The sequence below is a fragment of the Theobroma cacao genome, chromosome 9, assembly GCF_053813885.1.
Source record: "Theobroma cacao isolate CCN51 chromosome 9, ASM5381388v1, whole genome shotgun sequence".
In the NCBI taxonomy this organism is placed as follows: Eukaryota; Viridiplantae; Streptophyta; class Magnoliopsida; order Malvales; family Malvaceae; genus Theobroma; species Theobroma cacao.
Window position 1 is genome coordinate 8635295 of NC_142647.1, and position 23164 is coordinate 8658458.

Sequence of the window (23164 nt, forward strand, 5' to 3'; positions counted from 1 at the left end):
ACAAAAAATGGTTTAGCAGAATTCTTTATTAAACACTTCCAACTGATTGCAAGGCCATTACTGATGAAATTCAAACTCTTAATGTCTACTTGGGGGCATGCATTTTGGATATAGTAACATATGTACGCATCAAGCCAAATGAGTTATTATAAATTCTCCCAATACAATTGATTTATGGTCAAGAACCAAATATTTTTCATCTAAGAATTTTTGGATGTGCAGTATATGTTTCAATTGCTCCACCACAACGCACAAAGATGGGTCCTCAAAGGAGGTTAGGAATATACGTTGGATACGAATCTCCATTTATAATTAAATGTTTAGAATTATCAATAGGAGATTTATTTATAACAAAGTTTGTCAATTGTCATATTGATCAAACAATTTTTTCAATATTAAGGGGAGAAAAATAAGCGGTTGCAAAAGAAAATTTCTTAGAATAAATTATCATTACCTACTTTTGATCCTCACACAAATCAATATGAACTTGAAGTTCAAAAGATAATTCTTTTACAAAATATAGTAAATCGGTTACCAGACGTATTTACTGACCCAAAAAAATAACTAAATCTTATATACCAACTGCAAATGATCCTATTAACATTAATGTCCTTGTAAGATAAGGCACGCTAAAAGCTTTGAGACCAATTGGTTCCAAAGATAAAATCTTCAAAAAAGAAAATGAGCAAATATTTAAGATGGTAAGAAAGAGGAAGTAGAAACTCTAGAAGAGACCCCTGACATAATTGATAAACATTTCAAAAGACATTCAAGTACTTGAAATCAATGAAAATAAAGAGATCTCAACAAATTATGTCATGATAGGAAAAGATGAAATCAGTTAATAAACGTCGACGATATTTTGTATATAATATAGAACTCAATATTATGAAAGAAAATGAGGATCTTGAACCTACATCTATTGAAGAATGTAGACAAAGAAATTATTGGCCAATGTGGAAAGACTCAATTAAAGAGGAATTGAATATATTTGTAAAACATGAAATTTTTGGACCTGTAGTCTGTACACCAATAGTGTTAAACAAATGAAATATAAATGGGTATTTGTGCGAATATGAAATGAGAAAAATGAGATTATGAGATATAAAGTACGGTTTATCGCACAAAGTTTACCCAAAGATTTGGTATTAAATATGAAGTAATATATTCTATATGGTGGATGCAATTACAATTCTATATTAACTAGTCTGACAATATATGAGAAGATTGAAATGAGTCTAATGCATGTAGCTACAGCCTATTTATATGGCTCATTTGATATTGATATTTATATGAAAAACCCTGAAGGATTTAAATTGCTTAAAGTATAAAAATTTGAATTCTCAAGAAATTTACTCGATTAAGTTAAGTAAATCTTTATATGGATTAAAGCAATTCAAACACATGTGTGGCATAATCCCCTTAGTGCATATTTATTGAAAAAATGCTATAAAAATAATCCTATATGCCCATGTATTTTATAAAAAGGTTTAGATATGAATTTATTATAATTATTGTTTATGTTGATGACTTGAACATTATTGAAACTCCTGAATAGTTATCAAAAGTTGTGGATTACTTAAAGAGAGAATTTGAGATGAAAAACCTTGGAAATAATAAAGTTTTGCTTGGGTCTTTAGATTGAACATTTGGCAAATAGAATTTTTGTCCATTAATCAAATTATATTGCAAAAATTCTAAAACAATTTTATATAAAGAAAGCATATCCATTGAGTTCACCAATGGTTGTAAGGTCACTAGATGTGAAAAAAGGAAAAATACATTTTTTGACCTCATGAGGATAATAAAGAACTTCTTGGTCCTGAAGTACTGTATCTTATTGAAATTAAAGCACTAATGTATCTTGCTAGCAATACATGACTTGATATATCAATTGCTGTGAATTTATTAGTAAGATATAGTTCTTCTCCAACTCTAAGGTATGGGAATAGAATTAAACATATACTTCGATATCTCCGGAGAACAATGGATATAGGCTTATGTTACTCAAATGCATCAAAATAAAATTCAATTAGTTGTGCAGTGCAAGATATTTATTTGATCCACACAAAGCTCGATCCCAGACAGGTTTTCTTATTCATATGTGGAGGTGTGACTATTTCATACTGTTTTGTAAAATAGATTATAGTTGCTACTTCTTTTAACCATGTAGAAATTTTAGCAATTCATGAGGCAAGTCGTGAATGTGTCTAGTTAAGATCTGTAACTCAACATATTTGAGAAATGTGTGGCTTATCAACCAAAAAGGAAATTCTAACAATGTTATATGAGGATAATATTGCTTGCTTAGCACAGTTAAAGGAAGGATATATTAAAAGTGATCGAACAAAACACATAGTTCGTCAAAATTCTTCTTCACTCATGATCACCAAGAAAAGGGTGAAATTAGTGTTCAACAAATTCAGTTAAGTGATAATCTAGTAGATTTGTTCACCAAAGCCTTCTTACTGCAACAATTGAAAAGTTGGTATAAAAGATTGGAATGCATCATTTTAAAGATCTTTATAATGCAGTCATTAGGGGAAGTAAAATACGCACTGTACTCTTTTCCTTCATCAAGGTTTTTCCCACTGAGTTTTTCTTGATAAGGTTTTTGATGAGGCATATTTCAAAAGCGTATTCTTAAAAAGATTATGTACTCTTTTTCTTTCACTTGGATTTTTTTTCCATGAGGTTTTTTCCTTGTGAGGTTTTAACGAGGCATATTCTTAATACAATAGACATTCAAGAGGGAGTGTTATGAAAAAAAATGTGAATGTCCATTACGTTACGACCCAAGAAATGCAAACCGAATCAAACAACCCAATAGGCAAGATACAAGAAATGTAATATGATTTGAACTCTTAAATAGAATTAGATTAAGATTATGATTCAAGGGGCTTTTGGCCTATAAATAGGTCTCTCACTTTATTTATAAATACATACTTGAATAAGATCTTTTTACTCCCTCTAAATACTTTCTTTCCCTTTAAATACTTTCTCTTATATTTCTCTTATAGTTATTTTTTTCAGATTTATTTCATAACAGAGTTCAATATTAAAATTTAATATCAAGTTGTGGCCACCTACTGGCCTAAAATAGTGACATAATAATAATTAATATAGCATAAGTAGTTTGATTGATGGATGAGAATAAAATAATTAAATATGCTAAGTGTTGACATCATGCATACCTTGCATGAAACAATCTTCAACGATAAAGACAAAGGAAGTGGGAGATGATAACAGCTTCAACCATTGTCCGTCTTTGGTTTCAATTTTGAGCCCTGCAATCTAATCCTCTCACAGAGGAGTACACCAAAAAATTTATCAGTAAGAGGAAAAAGTGCATTGGTGTAGCCTCCGGAAAGGGAGGCTAGATATTTCATCACTTGTAAAGGCATGAAATGTGTCATGAACGACTCCCGTCTCCCTCCTAAGTCCTAAGCCATAACTATCGATGATCATCAAACCAATCATTTAGCTTAGCTCCTCTCCAATCGCTTCATCATAGTGTTAAATAGAAAATAAATAACACATTGAAATTAGTCAGCAACATCAACACAGTAAATGAGCCCTTTAATCGACAAAAAAAAGAGTGAATTTGGATTACCAGAAGTGATCGTGGCCATTAGGCCACATAAAGTCAGCAAAGCTTTTAACAGAGTTACAGTTGGAGGCATCTTCAAGTCCAAAGCTTTCATATGAAAAAAATAAGAGGCCTGGTTCATAGTGGCCATGGTACGCCTTTGGGTTGATATGCTTCTTCTTTGTCTCCAATGGAATATTGAAGAGTTGTTTTACTGAGGAAAATGTCTCCTCTTGGAGATGACTTGATAGTTATTAGATTTTAATTTGTGGTAACATTGTAAATAAGTGCAGTGGTATTGTTGTAATTAGTTTAGTAGTCAATTTATAGTTTTGTGATTGCCTTTCTTCCATGTACATAAAAATACTGCTTTATTTCTCATAAGTAAATTAAGTTTGAGTAATGATGATTCAAGAGTATTCTCTTCCAAATGGGTCTTCTTGTTTTTTTTTTTATTCTTGAGATTTCAGCAACCTACGATCTTGGTTCTTACATGGTATTAGAGTGCATTGATCAAGCTTGAAATTTGTTCTTTGATTTCTTCCATTAACCTTTTTGTTTGTTTACAATTTTTTTGATTCTCAGACTTCTTGTGATTTTTCAATTTTGCATTTCCAGAAACCTTAGATCTGTGATTTTTTTTTTAGATCTATAGCATGATCTTTCTAGATCTGTGACATTTCTTTCTAAATCTTTTGATCAATTTACTCGTTTGGTTATTTAATTGTGTATCTGTTGAAAAACCATGGCTAACATTTCAACTTCAAAGTTCATTTTCTCTACTATTGATGATCCTTAGTCTCCATATTACATTTATCATTCAGATCATCATGGTTCAGTGATGATAAATCCAAAGTTGAATGCAAACAACTATGCATCATGGAGCTAATCTTTTATTTTGGCTTTGTCGATCCGAAACAAGTTAAGGTTTATTAATGGTATGATTGTTAAACTAGAACCCAGTGATGAGATTCATGTGCAATGGCTAAAATGTAACAATCGAATAGTCGCATGGTTGCTGGAATCGATTTCTCCTCTAATTGCAGCAACAATTTTCTACATCAACTAAACGGCACAAATTTGGGAGGTTCTGAAGAAGCATTTTGCTCAGCCTAATGATTCACGGATCTGTGATCTCCAGTTTATTCTTTCCAATGTCACACAAGGTAATCAAACAATCGATTCATATTTCACTGAGTTAAATGCTATTTAAGAAGAACTTAGGAATGTTAGGCCATTACCTCATTGTGACTACGAATATTATAATCCTAAATGTTTCTAGAAATATATTGATTAGTTCACTAAGGATAATGTGTTTAAATTTTTGGATGGCCTAAACGAATCATATGTTGCATTGTGATCTTAGATTTTGTTAATGAAGCCTTTTCCAAGTCTTGATAAGGCTTATAATATGATCATTAGAGAAGAAAGTCAAAGGAATCTGCGTATGCAATCTCAACCTCTAGTTGAAGGGTCTGCGATGATAGTAACAAGTGAAAAACGAAAGAAGTTTAAGCTTGATGTTACTTGTGGACATTGTGGTAAGGCTAGTCATGCCAAGGAAAATTGTTACAAGCTTTTTGGTTTTCCTTTTGATTTTAAATTCACCAAGAACAAGAATCCTTCTGCTAAGAAATTAGGTTCTTCTAATAGTGTGATGGTCAATGTTACAACTGCTGGTAATGAGGAACATGATAGTGCCGTATCTAAATTGTCTTTCACTTAGTCTCAATATCAATAATTAATGATGTTAATCAATAAAGGTCATGCTGATTCTGGTGATAAATCATCCTTTTCCCTAAACAAAGGTATTCAGAACCAGTAACTCAAATTTTCAATTGTCAATTCTTCAATGGCAGGTATAATTGCTAACCTTTTTTGCTTTAATTCTGCTCATGGTTATTATGATGGATCATCTGTTAATATTTTTAGATATTTTTCTAATCATTGAATTGTTGATTTGGGTGCTACTGATCATATAAAATGTAGTCTTCAATTTTTTAGTTCACAAATTGTTATTTCCAATGGATTTGTTGAAATGCCTAACAATTGCAAGGCTTTAGTTACTCACATAGGAACTGTTCAATTGTTGGATAATCTTACCTTACCCAATGTCTTGTTTGTTCCTAGCTTTAGGTTCAATCATGCTGATTCTAGTGATAAACCACCTTTTTTCCCTAAACAAAGGTATTCAGAACTAGTAACTCAAATCTTCAATTGTCAATTCTTCAATAGTAGGTATAATTGCTAACCTTTTTTACTTTAATTATGCTCATGGTTATTATGATGGATCATCTGCTAATATTTTTGGATATTTTTCTAATAATTAGATTGTTGATTTGGGTGCTGCTGATCATATAGAATGTAGTCTTCAATTTTTGAGTTCACAAATTGTTGTTTCTAATGGATTTGTTGAAATGCCTAACAATTGCAAGGCTTTAGTTACTCACATAGGAACTGTTCAACTGTTGGATAATCTTACCTTACACAATGTCTTATTTGTTCCTAGCTTTAGGTTCAATCTCATATGTAAATTAAGTCTAAGTAATAGTGATTCCAAAGTATTCTCTTCCAAATGGGACTTTTTGTTTCTTCTGTTCTTGAGATTTCAGCCATTTACGATCTTGGTTCTTACAACACCACTTCAAACACAAAATTCTTACAAGCCTCTCTCACCCACTTGCACAACCTTAGCCATCCATGGGTTCCTAGCCCCATGTCTTTTTGAACCGATCGACAACTCGATAATTGGAATCTGACGCTGAGAATTAGAACCCATTTTAGTACTACTTTTTTGCTAGCTAGAAATATGATTTAGTGGTAGATTTCAATTTTGTTACTCGTTCATCACTTTCCCAAGAGCTTTCATTTGATTCATTGGTTAATACATAATCTTTTTTTGTCCTCAATGGAATATCAAAAAATTATCTTACCAAGAAAAACGTCTCCTCTCAAAGATGACTTGATAGCTTATCATACATAACTTCAAACAACCAAAATTCTCACAAGCCTCTCTCACCCACTTGCACAAACTTAGCCATCCATGGGTTCCTCGCCCCATGTCTTTTTGAATCGATTGGTAACTCGATAATTAAAATCTAAAGCTGAGAATCAAAACCTATCTTGGTACTGCTTTTCTACTAGCTAGTAATATGATTTAGTGGTAGATTTCAGTTTGGTCGCTCCTTCATAACTTTCCCAAGGGCTCTCTATATTGCAAGATTTCTTAAGTGCTCCAGGAGACACTCGAGTATTTGATTCATTGGTTGATACATAATCATTCTTTGTCTCCAATGGAATATCGAAAAGTTGCCTTATCGAGGAAAATGTCTCCTCTCATATATGACTTGATAGCTTATCATACACCACTTCAAACAACCAAAATTTTCACAAGCCTCTCTCACCTGCTTGCACAACCTTAGCCATCCATGCGTTCCTCGCTCCATGTTTTTTTAAATCGATCAACAACTCGATAATTGGAACCTAAAGCTGAGAATCAAAACCCATTTTGGTACTGCTTTTTTTCTAGCTACTAATATGATTTAGTGGTAGATTTCGGTTTGGTGGCTCCTTCAACACTTTCCCAAGGGCTTTCTATATTGCAGGGTTTCTTAAGCACATGAGGAGGCACTCAAGCATTTAGCTCATTGATTGATGTATGATCCTTTGTCTAAAGAGTAGAATTAAAATCTTCCTTCTCCAAATTAAAAAAAAATATACACAAGGAAATACAACCAAAGTAACACTTATCCAATTCCATAAAAGTATCTAAATCAGACTCATTTATAACTGTCCGAAATCTAATCATATATCAACGTGCAATTATAATGCAACCTTTAATAATCAGATAGTGTATTTTACTTGGAAAATTTAACTATTATGACATTTTAATCAATTAGTACATCATGACGATTTAATTATTTGTCAAATATAATTAAAAACTGCTCCCCATATATTTTGGATATTTCTTTTCAATTTTGATGAAATTGGTAATAGATAGTACTAATGATAGGAAACCCCTCTAGACAAGATTTGAGGGGTAAGATGTTTTAACAGTTCGTTATATCAAAGAGGAGGAATCAATAGTACTTTTGAAACAGTCCTCTCATTGTAATAGGGTGTGCATAGCTCCAACTTACAAACTATCTTAGCTCGGAGCCAAGTTTTTGAATATTTAAGTTTTTAAAGCTTATATTAACAATTAGGGCTGCGACGGTATTTATATTTTTTTTCTCTCTTTTTGAATTGTTTTTCTTCTCTTCCATTGAATTATAATCATTGTTATAATAATTTTAATCTTATTTTATACATCGATTCATGATAATGAATCTAAAAATTATAAAGTTTGTAATACTTAATTACTTTTAATTCGAAATGATTAATATTTATAAAAATAATTTTTTATTTCTTTTCTATTAATTAGTATTGATGTGAAACTTTGATAATGGAAGAATTAATGTCAAGGGAGAGAAACAATTAAGTAGAAATTCCTTCTTTATATTTAAGAAAAGGAAATTTTGAATCTTACTCTTTGAATGGAAAAATCATACATCAACTATTAAGTCAAATCTTCCTTTGGGACATGAGGGTTCGATGAGTCAAATTTTTCTTTGGGTGATTTTGGTTTGTCGGGTTGAAGGGCTCGTTTTTGGATGGTTCTTTGTTTATGCCCTGTCCATGTTTGGCTGTCATAGTTAGGATACTTGTGCCTTCAGGGTAGGGAGTCTGGATGAGGGAGGGGAGGTGGCCTTCTTTAGAGGGATTTTTGCTGATGTTGTTCTGCTTCATGTTGGTTCTCCTTCCTCTAATGCTTCTTTGAGTGTTTGCTTTGTGAAAGAATGTGCATGAGTAAGGAAGAAAAAAGAAAGTTTTTTATTCGCGCTTAGGTTTTTTAGTTTTATTTATTTCTTTTTATCTTATCATTTCTTCATGTATCTTTTTTATGATGAGAAAAGGAAAAAGAAAAAAGAAAAAGAAAAAAAAAAAGAAGAGAAAGAAGAAAAGAGGAAACAAAAAGAAAGTTAAAGTAAAAGTTAAGAAAAAAAGAAAAGGGGAAGCCTGTTTGCTAATCTTTTGTGTCTGTCCTTCTACTTCCTTTTTGGTGTTTAAGTTGCTGTCCAAAGGTTTTTTGCTTTTTCTGGTTTTGGTCTTGTGCTGTTCTAATGTTTTGTGTTGGTTGGATGTTGTGGGACACTGGCCTGAAGTGGATGCTTGCTGGCTTGGGGGAAGACGTTGGGGGGGTTTCTGTTTTTCAGGTGAAGACTTCCTGTCGCTGTGGTTGTGTTGTTGAGGCTAAGTTGGGAGGATGCTTCTTGCGGGGTTCTCCTGGCCTCTGATGGTGTTTCGTTTTTGTTGATGTCAACTTTGCGACAGCTGGTTGTTTCCTTGTTGCTCTTGATGTTGCTCGACCTGGTGTGGTGACTGCTGTTGTTCTCTCCATGGATGGCTACCGTTTCTCCTTTATGTTGGCTGGTTCCTAAAGGGGTAATGGTCTTTCTTGTTTGGTCTCCTGCTTGTTCCGGAAGAATTCAATATGTGGTTGCCGCTTACTTGCTTGCCTTTTCGGTTTGGTTTCTCCTAGATTGCCCTACTTAGCTTATATCGAGACTTGGAGGTTGTCCAACGCCTCCAATTGAACCGAAGGCTCCTGTTGCGGGGTTGTGTTGTCCAATACCTTTCATTGTTGACGCATCTATGGCTGCTCCTAGCAAGTTTCGCTTTTCACTCTGCTTGCGGCCTGGATTATTTATGTGCATTTTGGGCGCTTTTCTCCTTCTTCATGGCTGCTTGGGTCGTTTCTCCTTGATTTCTTTGGGTCCTTTTTTGTGGCTGAGTTACTTTTGTATAGGTTGCCTTTTCCTTGGTTACGAGCAAAATGCTCTGTTTTTGTGTGGTATAAATAGGTTCCTTTTCTTGTAATGCTGCCACTACTCTTGAGTAGCAGAAAACTTTTGGAAAATGTACAGATGTCCTTAACCTCACCAACTCTCTTATGCCATTAAGAGTCTTTTGCAGTCAAGCTTAAGACTCGAAATGCCATGTTGGTGAAGAGATCAAATAAAATCACTTTTAAAAAAAAAAAAAACTATTAAATCAAATGATAGAGTATAGAATCGAATACCTTTGCTTTGTAACCATCTTTCATTGTAATTATCAAATCTTAAGTAGTTACTTCTACTTCGATTGATTTATTTTTTATAATTCCACTGTGATAACCTGCATGCCTCTTTTGCAAGATACAATTACATATTGTCTTATTAACCAAAACAGAGTATCGCTTTACCTATGCCTAAATCCTTTCTTTATGGTGGTCACCCACTCAAACAATTTCCTTACACTACTCTCTTTGGTTGAGCAGCAAATATGAAGAGCTTCTTTGAAGAGTCTATTGCCATTGATTCCTCTGAATCTGCATAATTGAGGAAGTCCATGAGATCAAAATCCTTGAAAACTTGAGGATGCTCCTCATCTACCATCTCTCTTGGTGCCCTGATGATTGTACCCTCCACAGGCACTGCAAATGCTCCCAAAGAATACCGGTCTTTGTCTCCACTCATCATCACCCTATGCTTCGCCGCATGCATTCTGCCATTACTCCACGTCTGCAATTAATTCAGTGTTGGTATTTATTCAACGTGTAAGCTGTTAATTAGGGTAATTGTATTTCTTGAATCAATTAATTTTAACTAACACAAATATTTTGGACCATCACAATTTATAAATTCAAATTAAAATACAACTAAATAGCATTTTTCAAAGTTCAAGGGGAACCCCATCGATGTATATACATCAAGTTGTTCCACCGTGGGGGTGGGTGGTGGCGGCCGCCGACGTTCATGTCAATGTATAAAGTTGTTACCATTACCACCAGTAGGTGGGTTTGGCACATGATGATAAAAAGATTCCAGCATGTTAGATAAGTAAACAAGGGCAGCTAGAGATGATATCATACCGTGAGTAGATCTCCAACGATAAAGACGAAGGAACCGGGAGATGGAAACAGCTTGACCCACTGTCCATCTTTGGTTTCAATTTCAAGCCCTGAAATCCGATCCTCGCAAAGGAGTGCACCGTAGAATTTATCGGTATGAGGCAAGCCCACAGTTGTATACCCTGCGGAAGGAGGTGCCACGTATTTCATCACTCACAGTAGCTCGTAATGTGCCATGAACGACTCCGGTTTCCCTCCCAAGCCGTAACAATCAATGATCATCGAACCAATCACATGGCTCAGCCCCTCCAATTGCTTCATCAGAGTATTAATAGTTTGGCTTGTGGCATAAAAACAAAGGAATCAATTAATTAGTCAACGTTTAGAATGAACCAAATCTTGCTATTCCCAACGCTAGGAGAGTTCAAGGATTTCAAACCCGAGTTCATATCAATTAGTAGAACTCTTTCTTATTCTACATTTCCTATACTTACCCAATCATAATTCATAATTATGAATTGTGCGAGGATCCATCATTAAAGGTAAATGAAGCAAAAAAAGATTGTATCTGATACAGTGACTAGACTAGGACTAACCCAGTCGGACAAGCTACGTAGCTAGCTGGAGGCTATGTCTTCCTGGAAAAAACAACTTGGATCAAAACATATTAAAAGAGTTAATTTCGATTACCAGCAGTGATCATGGCCATGAGTCCACATAAGCTGGGCGAAGCTTTTGACAGAGTTACAGTTGGAGGCATCTTCAAGTCCAAAGCTTTCATAGAAAGGAAGGAATTCGCTACCCGGTTCATAGTATCCATGATAAGGCTTTGGGTTAATGTTCTTCCTCTTTGTCTCCAATGGAAGATTAAAAAGTTGCCTTATCAAGGATGATATCTTATCATACACCACTTCGAAACAACCATAATTCTCACAAGCCTCTCGCAACCTTCTGCATAAACTTTGCCATTTATCAGTTCCTCGCCTCAGATCTTCGGATTCTATTGGCAACTCGATAACTGGAATCTGAAACTGAGACTCAGAACCCATTTTGCTATTTCTTTTCTGCTAGCTAGTGATAAGGTTTAGTGCTAGATTTTGGTTTGGTCGCTCCTTGACTTTCCGAGAGGGCCTTCTATATTGCATATAATGTCTTGAGACGAGTACGACCAAACTAGCAGCTATCCAATTCTGTGAAGTTGTAAAGCGGATTCATATCTGTCCAAAGTACATCTATTAAATGTATAAACTTTTATCATTTGTATAGATTTTCTTTTCAGTGATTCAGATATCACGTGTAGTTATGGGTACTAGTTGGGTCCTGAACTATACGGTGACAGCATATCTACGTCAACCATAACAATTCACAGGTTGGGTCCTGAACGACAGAGTCAAAGCAGCCCTTCATCATCCATCTCCACATTCCGACTCCGATGCATGCATAAATTGGTTTCATTTTTTTTTTTTTTTGTGTGTGTGTTTCCTATGACACTAATCATTGATTATTTTGGATTTAGGTATGATGACTCCTATTGGTCGAGGAATCATAATGTTAAGATGAATAGCGAAGAGCGAAGAAAATCAACAGGTATTCAGCCATAATGCTGTGAAATTGAAGTGAAATGTTTTGCCAGTTGCAATGCAGCTTGGTAAGCCATAGGATATGATAATGCTTGGAAGAGAGCATTCTCTCAAGTTTCCGCAGTAGCTTCATCAAATCTAATCTGGCATCTTATCTTAATCCACTGGGAAAGCATCAGAATCCGTACTGACAAAATTTTGGAAAATGTTAATTAACTTAAAAGCAGGAATGTCCAAGTTAATGATTTAACGACACAAGGTTACATATGCATGCATACAAGAGACAAGGTTAGTTACTAGGGTTATGCGGAGCTAAAATTGGGACAAACCACAAAATGGACACATTGAGCAACCACAACAGCCACAAACTAACAATTGTTGCTGATTAAAAACACTGATGTGTATTTCATCTGGCTAGCAATCGTATCACTTCCACAATTTGACAATCTTGTCATGGCTGGCAGAAGAAACCAGCCCTGTCACAGGTGATACAGCCAATGCAGCTATTAGTCCGTCATGAGCTGCCAAAGTCATAGTCTTATTCTCCGTCATATTCCACAGCTCCAACGACTGCAGCACAAAGATCAAAATACTTGGTAAGTAAATGAACCCAACATGACTCAAAAGGCCCATTATTTCGTAACCAGTCTCCACCAACCAAAAGAAACAAAAAAACAAAACTCTTTTTCCCTCATTTCTATTTACCCATACTTCTTTCTCTCTCCTCAACTTTTTCTCATCATAACAGGTTAGATTATGGATGTGCACACATTTGAATTATAAGAAGATAAATGAAAACCAATAGCTAGTCGATGGAGCCGAACGAGTCTTAAAAACATTTTCCAACAGTCATAAGTGCAAACCACTACAACAAGAAAAAGATTACTTGGAAAAAATTAGGGATTTACAGATGCTGTAACCCCTTTTTCATATTCCAAAGGTATTTAAGAAGGATTCACAAATCACTGGTCCTGAACCTTGTGAAATAGATCCCATGTACTCCCAAGTGGTTTATGGGGAAGCTCACAACAAATTTGATGTGATCATTCATGCAGGTTCTCCACATGCATGATCAACTATTCATGCAGGTCTTATTCATGTATGTTTAACTTAAACAGGCTACAAGGGAATATCATTACAATGACCATAAAATAACATAACATTGCCAAGGTATAATAACAGCAAATAAACAAATGCATGTTAAAGAACAAAAAGAAAAAGTTACTTGCCTGGTAACAGCCAATGACCAGCAATGATGGATATGTAGGATGGAAAACACAAGAGTGAAACTTGTTCCCATTACAGCTCAATTCATGAACACATTCCCCTTCACTCCCCGATCCAAGTGTCCAAACTCTGACAGAGTCCTCACTGACAGATGCTAGAAGCTCACCCGAAGTGTCCCAGCATACAGAGTGGATCGGTTTAGTGTGTCCCTGTTATTAAAAATCCAAAATCCAAGTTAGTCATGCTGCAGCAGAATAAATCGCAGAAAAAAGATCTTAAGAACAATGTATAGATAGAATTCCAAAGGGACAAACCATCACAACACAGCAAGAGCATAGGACTCCATACAGTAATACAGATGTAACCATCATTGGATCTTTAGTCAAGTAGTCAGTCACCAGACAACAAGCCACAGTTCAGCTCATATCGTAAGTTTTGAACTAAATTGATCTAGTTGTAATACAATATGGAAATTTGGCACTTTAAAGACTTTTAACAGTGGCTTGAAACATGACCCAAACAAAATCTAGATTCCAAATCCTTTATCCGTCCACTTGAAGCTTCACTGGAACCCTAATTATGGGCTACTATTGGCTAGTCTAAAATTTTTTGTTGTCAAACGTTAGAAATGTATGACCATTGAGGCAAATCTCTCAGTGGAAAATATCAAGATAATTCAGCTATCACAACATATTTTTTAATGGGGCAGTAGAAAACCAGCATTTAAACCTATGCATAGATCAAAATCATACCCATACATGTGGCCATAGTAGGGATCAATCTCTCCAAGAAACAAATTGACACTTCTCAGTTCTCAAAAATTCAGTTGAAATCAATTGGAATTCACTGTTCTAAATTATTTGTTCAATTATTTCAAGAAATTTATTCTAGGAGCCCCATCTAAAATTTATATTTTAAATAAATTTAAATGGAAAAACTCCCCAAGCTTTATTATGTTTATTTCATTTTTTTCAAAAGAAGATAGCATCTCTTGTTCAAAGACTGAAGCTTTTACTTCGATATCATTTATGCATGTATTTTTTTCCTCAACTGATGCAAACTGATAATGACTTGCTTCCTCTTTTGTTGTTCTACCTTCTTTTATTTCAAGCAAATTCCTTAGGGTTTCTTTCATTTTTTTTAATAATCCAAATAATTTACCTGCAATGAGTGTCGACAGGTTTGAGTTTCTGTGTCCAATATAGATACAACATTCTCTGCAGCTGCAGCAAGATACTTTCCAAGGCGAGGTTGAAATCTCAACTGGGCTGTACCACCCTGATCCACACAAAGGAAACAATCTTTATAGCTGCCCATCCACATCAAAGAGAGGCCTAAATACAATTTATTCTAATTGCAAGCAAATCTAATGCAAGATCATACCTTGAATACTCTTGCACAGCTCCCATTGTTGATACTCCAGTATCGTATTTCACCATCACCATCACAAGAGCAGATAAGATCATCCTTACTTGGGTGGAAGTCAAGTGACATAACAGTAGCAGAATGGCCCATAAAGGTACGAAGTGAATAACCAGGCTGCAGACAAAGCCGAGGCAATAAACAATCACATCCAATAAGAGTTAAAAACAAAAAACCTAAGGAGGCAAACCAAGCACCACCCCACCCACCCCAAAAAAAAATCTATGGAGATTCTCATCCAAAGAACAAACCCATGAAATGCCATAGAAAGACTTTAAAAGCAAGCATGAGAGAGAAAGGAAACAGCTGCAAATTTAATAACAACACCAGTATTAAAGGTTCGCCCAAACTTAAATTCCAAACAGAAGAATATTACCCTTAGGTTTACATTCAGGAGGAAAGACCAGCGACACTGAAAGTATGAAGTATGAACTACTTCTTCAGTAAAATTTATATTAATCATGAAATGAGAATACTGAATAGTTGCCCATTATAGAAACCTACTTTGCATCAAAAAGAATACTATGTTATGCATTTACTAGATATTGAAACATCATAACAGTAATAAAGGGGAATTTTCATAACAAATTTTCAATGTTGCAACAACTGCAAAATTAATAACACCACCAGGACTACAGGTTGGTTCAAACTTGAATTCCAAACAGACGCATATAACCCTTCAGGTTTTACATTAAGGAGGAAAGAGTAGCAACACTGAAAGTATAGGTATGAACTACTTTTTCAGTAAAATTTATATTTATCACGAACAGTGAATACGGAATAGTTGCCCATTATAGAAACCTACTTTGCATCACAAAGTATACTATGTCTAGATTTTGAAACATTATAACCAGCATAAAGGGGAATTTTCTTTCATTCTGCACAGTGCTAATTGCATTGTTGGTAAGAATTAAAAACCACTCGCAGCAACCCACATCCACCTATGCATTAAACTAGTAAGTATAAGAAACAATTGGTTGCACCCTACTAACAAATGACATAAAAGCTAAAATCTGCAAAATAGAAGCACCTTAATTGATCTAAATGCAGATTAGACAGCAATCCAGAAGAAAAGACACTTTAGAATGGCAAAAGCATGTGCATGCACAGATTTTTAAATGAAAATTTCAGTGAATAACAACATGGTGCATCATGCATACGTACAAGAAGACATGATCAGCTGAAAACAATCATAATAAGTAAAAGAAAAGAAAAATGTCCACTAACACTGTCAGCATCCCAAACTCTGACAGTTTTGTCAAATGAAGATGTTGCAAGCCGTGACATGCTTGGACTGAAACGAACATCAGTAATTAAAGATGAATGTTCTTCAAGAGTAGACTTTGGCTTCAAAGTTTCTGTGTACCATAATACAGCCTGCATTTTGATATAAAAATTAAAAAATAAAACAAAGAAAGAAAGATGCAAATGATTTCAGTTCCCATCATAAGAAAACTAAAACCAATTATAAACCAACGATCAGAGTACACTTATCCATCTCTCCTCTGGGAACTCACCTTTTTATCATGGCCACCACTAGCAAGTAACTTTCCGTCTGATGAGAAATGACAACAATTAACTTTGCTTGTGCTTGCTCGAACAGAATTTACTTCCATAAATGTGAAACCTGAAGTCAAATTCAAATTCGGTACATTTAAAACAGGACAATTTTGAATATGAAGTGTGAACTTATCCACTTGTATTATGTAGTAATAGAGTAATAACGATGGCCCATGCAAATCGCAATAAAATAATATAAAATGAATGTGTATCACTCAAAATTACAAAAATAAGGATAGATGCACATGCCCATACAATTACACCTTTTTTTCTTCGTGATACAACTAGAATTTGATAAATAAATGAATGTGGCAAGATCATGATATTAGTAGCAATTACTTAACATGTATAATAACAATTCAGTGAGTATAATACCAACATGTACAAAGTTTAATTAGATTTACAATTTCTATACTTAAATGAACTTAGTGCATTCGAACAAGGATGTACCAATTACCATAATAATTTGCAAAAACAATTAGCAAATTATCTTGTTATCCCCAAGAATAACTCAGGACATGGACAACGTCAACAAAAGAAAACTACAATGTTAGAGAAAATTTAACAAATGATAACCATAAAAGTTATATTTATACACCTTTACTGACATCCATACATCGGCCAACGGTATCTCTAGGATCCGTATCATCATGGGATAAAAAAGACTCAACATTATCATCAAGAGATCCATCCTCCACAAATCGTTCCATATCAGCCTGCAATTCAAGATCTTTATCATCCCACTGCCACAATGGAATGCCAATGAGAATTCATGCAAGGAATTTTTAATTCCTCCACCAACACGGGAAAATAACTAATGGACTCACCAACTGATTTGATGGTGATGTAAGTGTGCCAGCACCATCAGTGCCAAACATCATCAGCGGCTTGGAAGAACTGCCACTATGCGGCAGGGCAGGCATTGAAATCACATCTCCAGGGGTGTGCGTTGATGGCGTGGATGGTGCTGAACTTGGCGAAGGTCCAGCTGTGTTTGCTGTCCCTGAGCTATTGGCAGGGCCTGAAGAAGACACTGGCTGTTTTCTCTTTCTTCCATTCTGGTTTTTTGAAACCTTGAATAGAAATAAGGAGATTATGTTAGGAACCTGCTCAGATATTTACTTAAGCTAAGAATCAGAAGTCAATAACAACTTTAAATTAATGTCCACCTCCATGTCCCTGCAACATAACTAACAAATGCAATCCAAGCTTACTCGACCAGAAAAAACAAACAGGTTTTAAAGCTTTATAGAAATGCACTATAGGTTATTCTTGAAATGTTTTCTATCGGATAAGTATTACAAGAAAAAAAAATTGATGGTAACAGTATGGTTTTTGAAGCTACCATATTATACTCTTAGGAAAGAGCTGCTTCAGCATTTATGGTTCAATCCAAATTCCTTTAATAAAAATGGTACCACTACTCTAAGAGGGGAGGAGGAAGGAGAAGATTCGATGGTAGATTCAAAACCTGAGGAAGTCTACTAGCTAGCAATGTCATCAACAGGGACATTACAAATCTCTACCATGCAGTGCAAGTAACACTGCTACAAGGGTGCTACATGGAAGCAGACACAACCCTCAGTTGGGAATCCTTTTGGCCAGATGAATTAGAGGTAACCAGAAAAGGACAGACCTGATCATTCCCTCGAAATGAGTTTGACATGCCACCATCCACAGTGACACTTCCACCTCCACCAACTTTATCTTGTTGATGTAAACCTGGATTAGAACTCTGTGATTGCTGATTTGAGAGTGCATGCTGCTGAAGTTGCTGCTGCTGTGAGTTACTATTCTGTTGCTGTTGCAGTTGCTGTTGCTGGTGCTGTTGCTGCAACTGAGCCATTTTTAACTACAAGGCAAATGAAATATCTAAGAAATGGAAAGATCATAAAACTTATGTGACAACAAAAAACGTAGCAAATGGGGAAATTTAAAATTTCCATATAAGAGAAAGAGAAGTAAAAGCGCCCTTCAGATAGACAGTAATACCTTAATTAGCATATCTGTATCTCCCCGAGGCATGAGAGGACTGCCTGCCTGCAAAGGTGATACATTTGGAACCACGTCACCAACAGAATTAGAAAGGCTATCCTTTCCAAGGCCCATGGTCCGATTATTATTCAACAGCATTCTCAATCTCCTATTTTCATCACTGCCAGATGGTGATGTCAGATTCTGCTGAGCAAGCATGAGTTGCTGCTGATGCTGTGGTGTCAACATCTGAAGTTGATGAAAGGGCTGGGGAGCCTGTATAAAAGGTTTTTGCTGCTGAAGGAGCCCAGTGCGCAGTTGTTCCAGACCCTAAAAAATGGATAAAATGAAAACCATTCAGAAGACACACTTGATGAAAAGTAAAATTTACAGTTCAATACTACAGGTGATGCATAAAAACAGAAATAATTTCAATCAAAAGATAAATTTATTGACAAAAATGCATACAAAATATATATAATTACAATATTCAGAGTTACCAGTATTTCATAAAGTGTAAACTTTATAAAACTCACCGTTAATGGCCATCCTTTCAAAGTCAAATTATTTCCGCCTTGATTTGACCCTGAAAGAAGCATGATATCACAATATTTACTATTCAAATTTCATAGAAAAAAGAGGCCAGCATATCACAAGGACAAGGAATATGATGAGTTAAATACTATCATCAGTGCACTATTTTTAAAGGGAAGATGCAGTTTAAACAGAACCCTGAGAAAAGTGAAACAAGCCTACCCGAAATTCCAATTAAAGATCCATCTGGACCTGCAGCTCTGGGATTCAATACTGGATTTATCTCAGTCTTTATGTCCTGCTTTCAGATAAAATTTCAACAAATGATACTAAGAGAAGCAACATGTAATGAGATTAATTTGAGGTGGCCCTACCGGTGTTGTTCCTGGCAATTGCTGACTTCGAGCTTGAACTTGAGGAGACATAGCACCAGCTGTACCATGCAATACTTGCCTGGAATTTGCATAATGCTAGATAAATTTATTGCTGAAAACAACTAAGTGGTGGATGTTTGAACAAACCCTAAATATGTAACTGGTAATTTCTGATAAAAAAGCAGGTGAAACAATTCAAAAATTGTTTCATTGGCATTCAGTGGCATAAATTCATGTTAGAATAGATTGACCACAAGATTGAAGTAACTTAGCCCTAAAAAATCTATTGAAAACGTTATGTAGCCGTTTTGCAAATTGTCATAATTAACATCCATAAGAATTTATCTTAAATGCTCTTTACAAAACAATTTGCAGCCAAAAGCTCTTTACATAATAAAAGAAGTGTAAAATAAATCACCCTGAAGGTTGGCCCGTTGCTGCCGCAGGCTTCAATATCGAGGCATGATTTGGATCCAAGAGCTGGCCAACATTCTCTCCGTACCTTTGCTGTAAGGAGTTCCTAAGGTGGTTAACAACTAAAACAAGAAAACATTTCTAAGAAAGAAAAAATAATACACCTACCTTTATTGCTGCATCATCTAAAGAATCCCTTGGAAGTGGCAATTTTAATCTTTCCTCATACATCTTTGTCGCTATGGCATTAGCAGTTCCAGCTGGCTGACGCATGAGAGAGTCATTTCCAACAAGTCCATTTGTACTGCCATTGAGGAGGTGAGGGCCATCCCTTCGCTGCTGGGGCGGCTGCTGGGGCGGCTGCTGCTGCTGCTGCTGCTGCTGTTGCTGTTGCTGTTGCTGCTGCTGTTGTTGCTGCTGTTGCTGCTGCTGTTGCTGCTGCTGTTGCTGCTGAGCATGCCTCTGCAATAGAAGCTGGTGCATCTGCAGTTGTTGCTGCTGCTGCTGTTGCTGTTGATGCTGAGGCTGTTGAGGTTGCTGCTGCTGCTGCTGTTGCTGTTGCTGCTGCTCCCGCGCTTTAATCAACTGTGTCTGCCATATCAGTGCACCATAAGCATCCCATATTTTAAGGAGAAATCATTTGAAAGGCTTATCATGGATTTCAAAATCCATGCTACAAGTACCGTAGAAAATGAAAAATCTTAAAATATTTGGTAAATAATTACAATTCTTAACAAAAATTAACAGTCAAACACTTCTCCTGCCATCAGTTACGTTCCTTACTTTCAACGATGAAACACTTTTAGTTAGCCAGTTCTGCAACAAAGCAACCCACATAGGTTCTCATAGGGCATTAAGTTAATAGTCATTATGCAATAAGCCTTCAAGAAAGGAATCCAATTTCCAAGCACAAAACACAATATGCAACATCTGACTAACAAACCCTGACTAATGCCTCTATTAGATGTCATTTGTCAACAAACCAATAAAAACAATAGTAAGAAATACAACAATGAGTTTGATGGATGAACACTCCAGAGCACACTGATATAGCCATGAAGCTTGTTCAAAGGAAACTGCCCAAAATTACTTATGCAAGACATAGAAGACATAAGACAAGGAGGTCTCCCTTTGTTTCTTCTTGTTTGCTTCTCTCGTTTAGGCATCCATGCACATGCTAGAGAGAGAAATTTCATTTAATCATGACAACTCCAAGCAGGTTACCATTTAAATATTTTGAGGTAAAAGGACTGATCTGCCACTTGAAGTTTACAAAAGGAAAGAGCTGATTTTGTCAGGGACAAGAAGCCCTATCATACCTCCTAGACATTCAATAAAAAGGGAATGAGGTGTGAATGAACACCAAAACAGAAGTACAGATGGGCTTTAATCTCAAATCCAACCCTTTCACAACTACCCCCCCTCCCCAACAAACAATGCAAACCAAAATGTTGAAGCTACCAAATATAATAGAAACAAATTGAAAGTTTAGAATTGGAAAAATGAATAAAACCAAAGCCAACCTCAATATAAGATGCAGCAACCTCTGAGTGCTTCTCATTAGTCCTGGCGATGAATATGTCCCAGAAAACAGACCACCATTCAAAGAGAAAACCTCCAGGTGCATCAATAGCTGGACATCCAGGTTCAAAATCAACATCAACATCAACATCAATGAAAATATCAAGTTTTCTAAAGAAAAGGGGATGTTTAGGCTGAGAAAACAAGAACCTAAAAAATAGAAAACGCCTTCTTCGGCTCTAAAAAGAAACTCTTGAACCCACTTAGCTACTTACCTACAGGATCTGATGATACTTTTCCTTCAGCTTGAAAAGCCTGAGCTGAAGCCTTTAAATCCCTCTTTACTAAATAATCATGGATATACACATCTAACCTGTTATTGAGAAAAAACATGGCCATACCGTATCACTTATGAGAGCAAGAAATCAGAATTTACAAGCCTAACTGCAACACTATCAGCAAAGAAAACCAAATCCATAGTAGAAAACGTAAACCTCACATAAAATCTGATGAAGGACAGCTGAGAACAGCTTTATACAAATTTGGAATTCAACATGATATTGCCAAAAAAAAAAGAGTAACTCAGAAACAAAATACCACCAATGGGAAAAATTAATTTTTGATGCAACAGTCTTTTCAAAACAGAGCAGTAACATTAAACACACAAAACCCTAGACCAAATTTGTTTAATTAAAAAAATAAAGAACAGAAAAAATGCAAAACAGCAGAACAGTAACTACAAGTTTCAGAACAAACAAAACCCTAACAAAGACCAGCTTCAAAGAACAAAACTTGGAATCTAAAAAACTTCAAAAAGAAGAAGCAAAAATCCAGAAAAGCTTACATACCCAGAACCCAAATCAAACACAAAAAGAAACAACTTTAAACTCCAAAGCCACATTAGAAACTAAAGAAAAAAATCTAAAACCCAAAAAAGCAAGCTTTAATAAGCAGAAGGGAAAAAGAAAGAAGTTACATTTTATCAGCTTCCCAGTTGGTTTGAGACATCTTGTTGAATCCAACAACAGCCCAAAAACACTTGAGAACAGCTCCAGATTCCTAGGTACTTGTCTGAACGGCTTCTCTTCGAGTTTAATGGCTACCCAGAAAATATAAATACTAACTCATTATTGCACTACGACCCAAAAAAAAAAAGAGCCAAAATTCAAAACAAAAACAAATAAAACTTATTTCAGTAGTAGAAAGAGAAGAATCTATGTAGAGGAATATAGAAGGCAAAGAGGCAGAACCTCTCTAATTTTAGCAATATGAATATTAAAATTTTATTTATTTATTTATTTATTTATTTATAGATTAAGAAAAGAAAGAATAAAGAAAGCGAAAGATAGATAGAGATACCTGCAATCCCAAAAACGTTTATTAGTTTTTTGAGAGCTTTCCCCTTTTTTTTGGTTTTTTTTTTATTTTTTGCAGTGAATTTATTTTCTTTTTTTTCTGTAGCTTTGGGTGGATTTGGGTTGCTGTTGCAGATATCATAATGGCTTTGTTGGTTGAATTTACCCAAAAAGCCCTCTCAACTTGTTTAATTTTCAAAATGAGACTGATTTCATGGGACGACTTTATCCTGAAATGACCATCATAACCTTAACATTTTCTGAGAATTATGACAAGTTTTCTGTAGAAACTTGTGGGATAAGAGGGGTTTGTTGGGAACTTTTAGTAAATTCAGTAGCAAATACAATTCTATTACCTTTTCCATTCTGGGGTTCACTTCTTTAATATTTATGAACAGGCACCAAATTTGTTTCTTATTTATGCTTTACATCCCCTGTTGTTTCATTTTCACTTCGAACTGTACCCATATTTTTGCCCGAATCTATTTTGGTGGGTAGGCTAACCTTTATTAAGAAACGGTTCTATTTTTTATAAGACTTGTCTAAAACGTTCTACATAAATTGTTTTCTTTCAAAGCTTGAATATATTAAGCTTTAAAGTTCAAATATAACCAATAACACGTTATTATCTTCAATTTTGTTAACAAATGCTTTAAGGGCACTCTTAAAAAATTACCATGTTC

The 23164-nt window shown here is 35.3% G+C and overlaps 1 protein-coding gene, 1 long non-coding RNA gene and 1 pseudogene across 7 annotated transcripts; 1 reads left to right on the plus strand and 2 right to left on the minus strand.

Annotated features, from left to right (window-relative positions):
* Positions 1-4092: 4092 nt before the first annotated feature.
* Positions 4093-9552, plus strand: LOC108663479 (uncharacterized). 3 transcript variants are annotated; one of them, XR_016028179.1, is made up of 3 exons: positions 4093-4755; positions 5720-5776; positions 8794-9552. It is a non-coding gene; the product is annotated as an uncharacterized LOC108663479 (long non-coding RNA). The 3 variants fall into 3 exon arrangements; XR_001929539.2 differs by lacking the exon at positions 5720-5776; XR_016028180.1 differs by lacking the exon at positions 4093-4755 and having other exon boundaries at positions 4917-5776.
* Positions 9553-9677: 125 nt separating this feature from the next.
* LOC18588952 (putative 2-oxoglutarate-dependent dioxygenase AOP1) lies at positions 9678-12145 on the minus strand (annotated as a pseudogene). Its single transcript, XR_016028178.1, has 3 exons — positions 11211-12145; positions 10542-10860; positions 9678-10191 (listed from the first exon to the last, which is right to left on the minus strand). The product of XR_016028178.1 is annotated as a putative 2-oxoglutarate-dependent dioxygenase AOP1 (transcript).
* Positions 12146-12288: 143 nt separating this feature from the next.
* LUG (transcriptional corepressor LEUNIG) lies at positions 12289-22638 on the minus strand. 3 transcript variants are annotated; one of them, XM_088809421.1, is made up of 19 exons: positions 22486-22638; positions 22103-22261; positions 21402-21499; positions 21129-21238; positions 19774-20196; positions 19610-19698; positions 19192-19270; positions 19040-19115; positions 18820-18869; positions 18302-18613; positions 17946-18161; positions 17137-17367; positions 16908-17052; positions 16267-16376; positions 15977-16126; positions 14711-14866; positions 14489-14605; positions 13330-13536; positions 12289-12670 (listed from the first exon to the last, which is right to left on the minus strand). In XM_088809421.1, the coding sequence occupies exons 2-19, from the start codon at positions 22132-22134 to the stop codon at positions 12527-12529; spliced, it is 2745 nt and encodes a 914-aa protein (XP_088665547.1). In that variant the 5' UTR covers positions 22135-22261; positions 22486-22638; the 3' UTR covers positions 12289-12526. The 3 variants fall into 3 exon arrangements, with proteins under 3 accessions (XP_088665547.1, XP_017983280.1, XP_007013778.1); XM_018127791.2 differs by having other exon boundaries at positions 16908-17025; positions 17137-17382; XM_007013716.3 differs by having other exon boundaries at positions 17137-17382.
* Between the last annotated feature and the right edge of the window lie 526 nt (positions 22639-23164).

Excerpts from the sequence above, each read along its gene's own strand:
- LUG (XM_007013716.3), bottom strand. The coding sequence starts at position 22,134 with ATGTCTCAAACCAACTGGGAAGCTGATAAAAT. Across the intron at positions 17,383-17,945 it reads CATTTCGAGGGAATGATCAG|GTTTCAAAAAACCAGAATGG; the intron begins GTCTGTCCTTTT and ends TTTCTATTCAAG. Across the intron at positions 14,867-15,976 it reads GAGTTTGGGATGCTGACAGT|CCTGGTTATTCACTTCGTAC; the intron begins GTTAGTGGACAT and ends CTTTGTCTGCAG.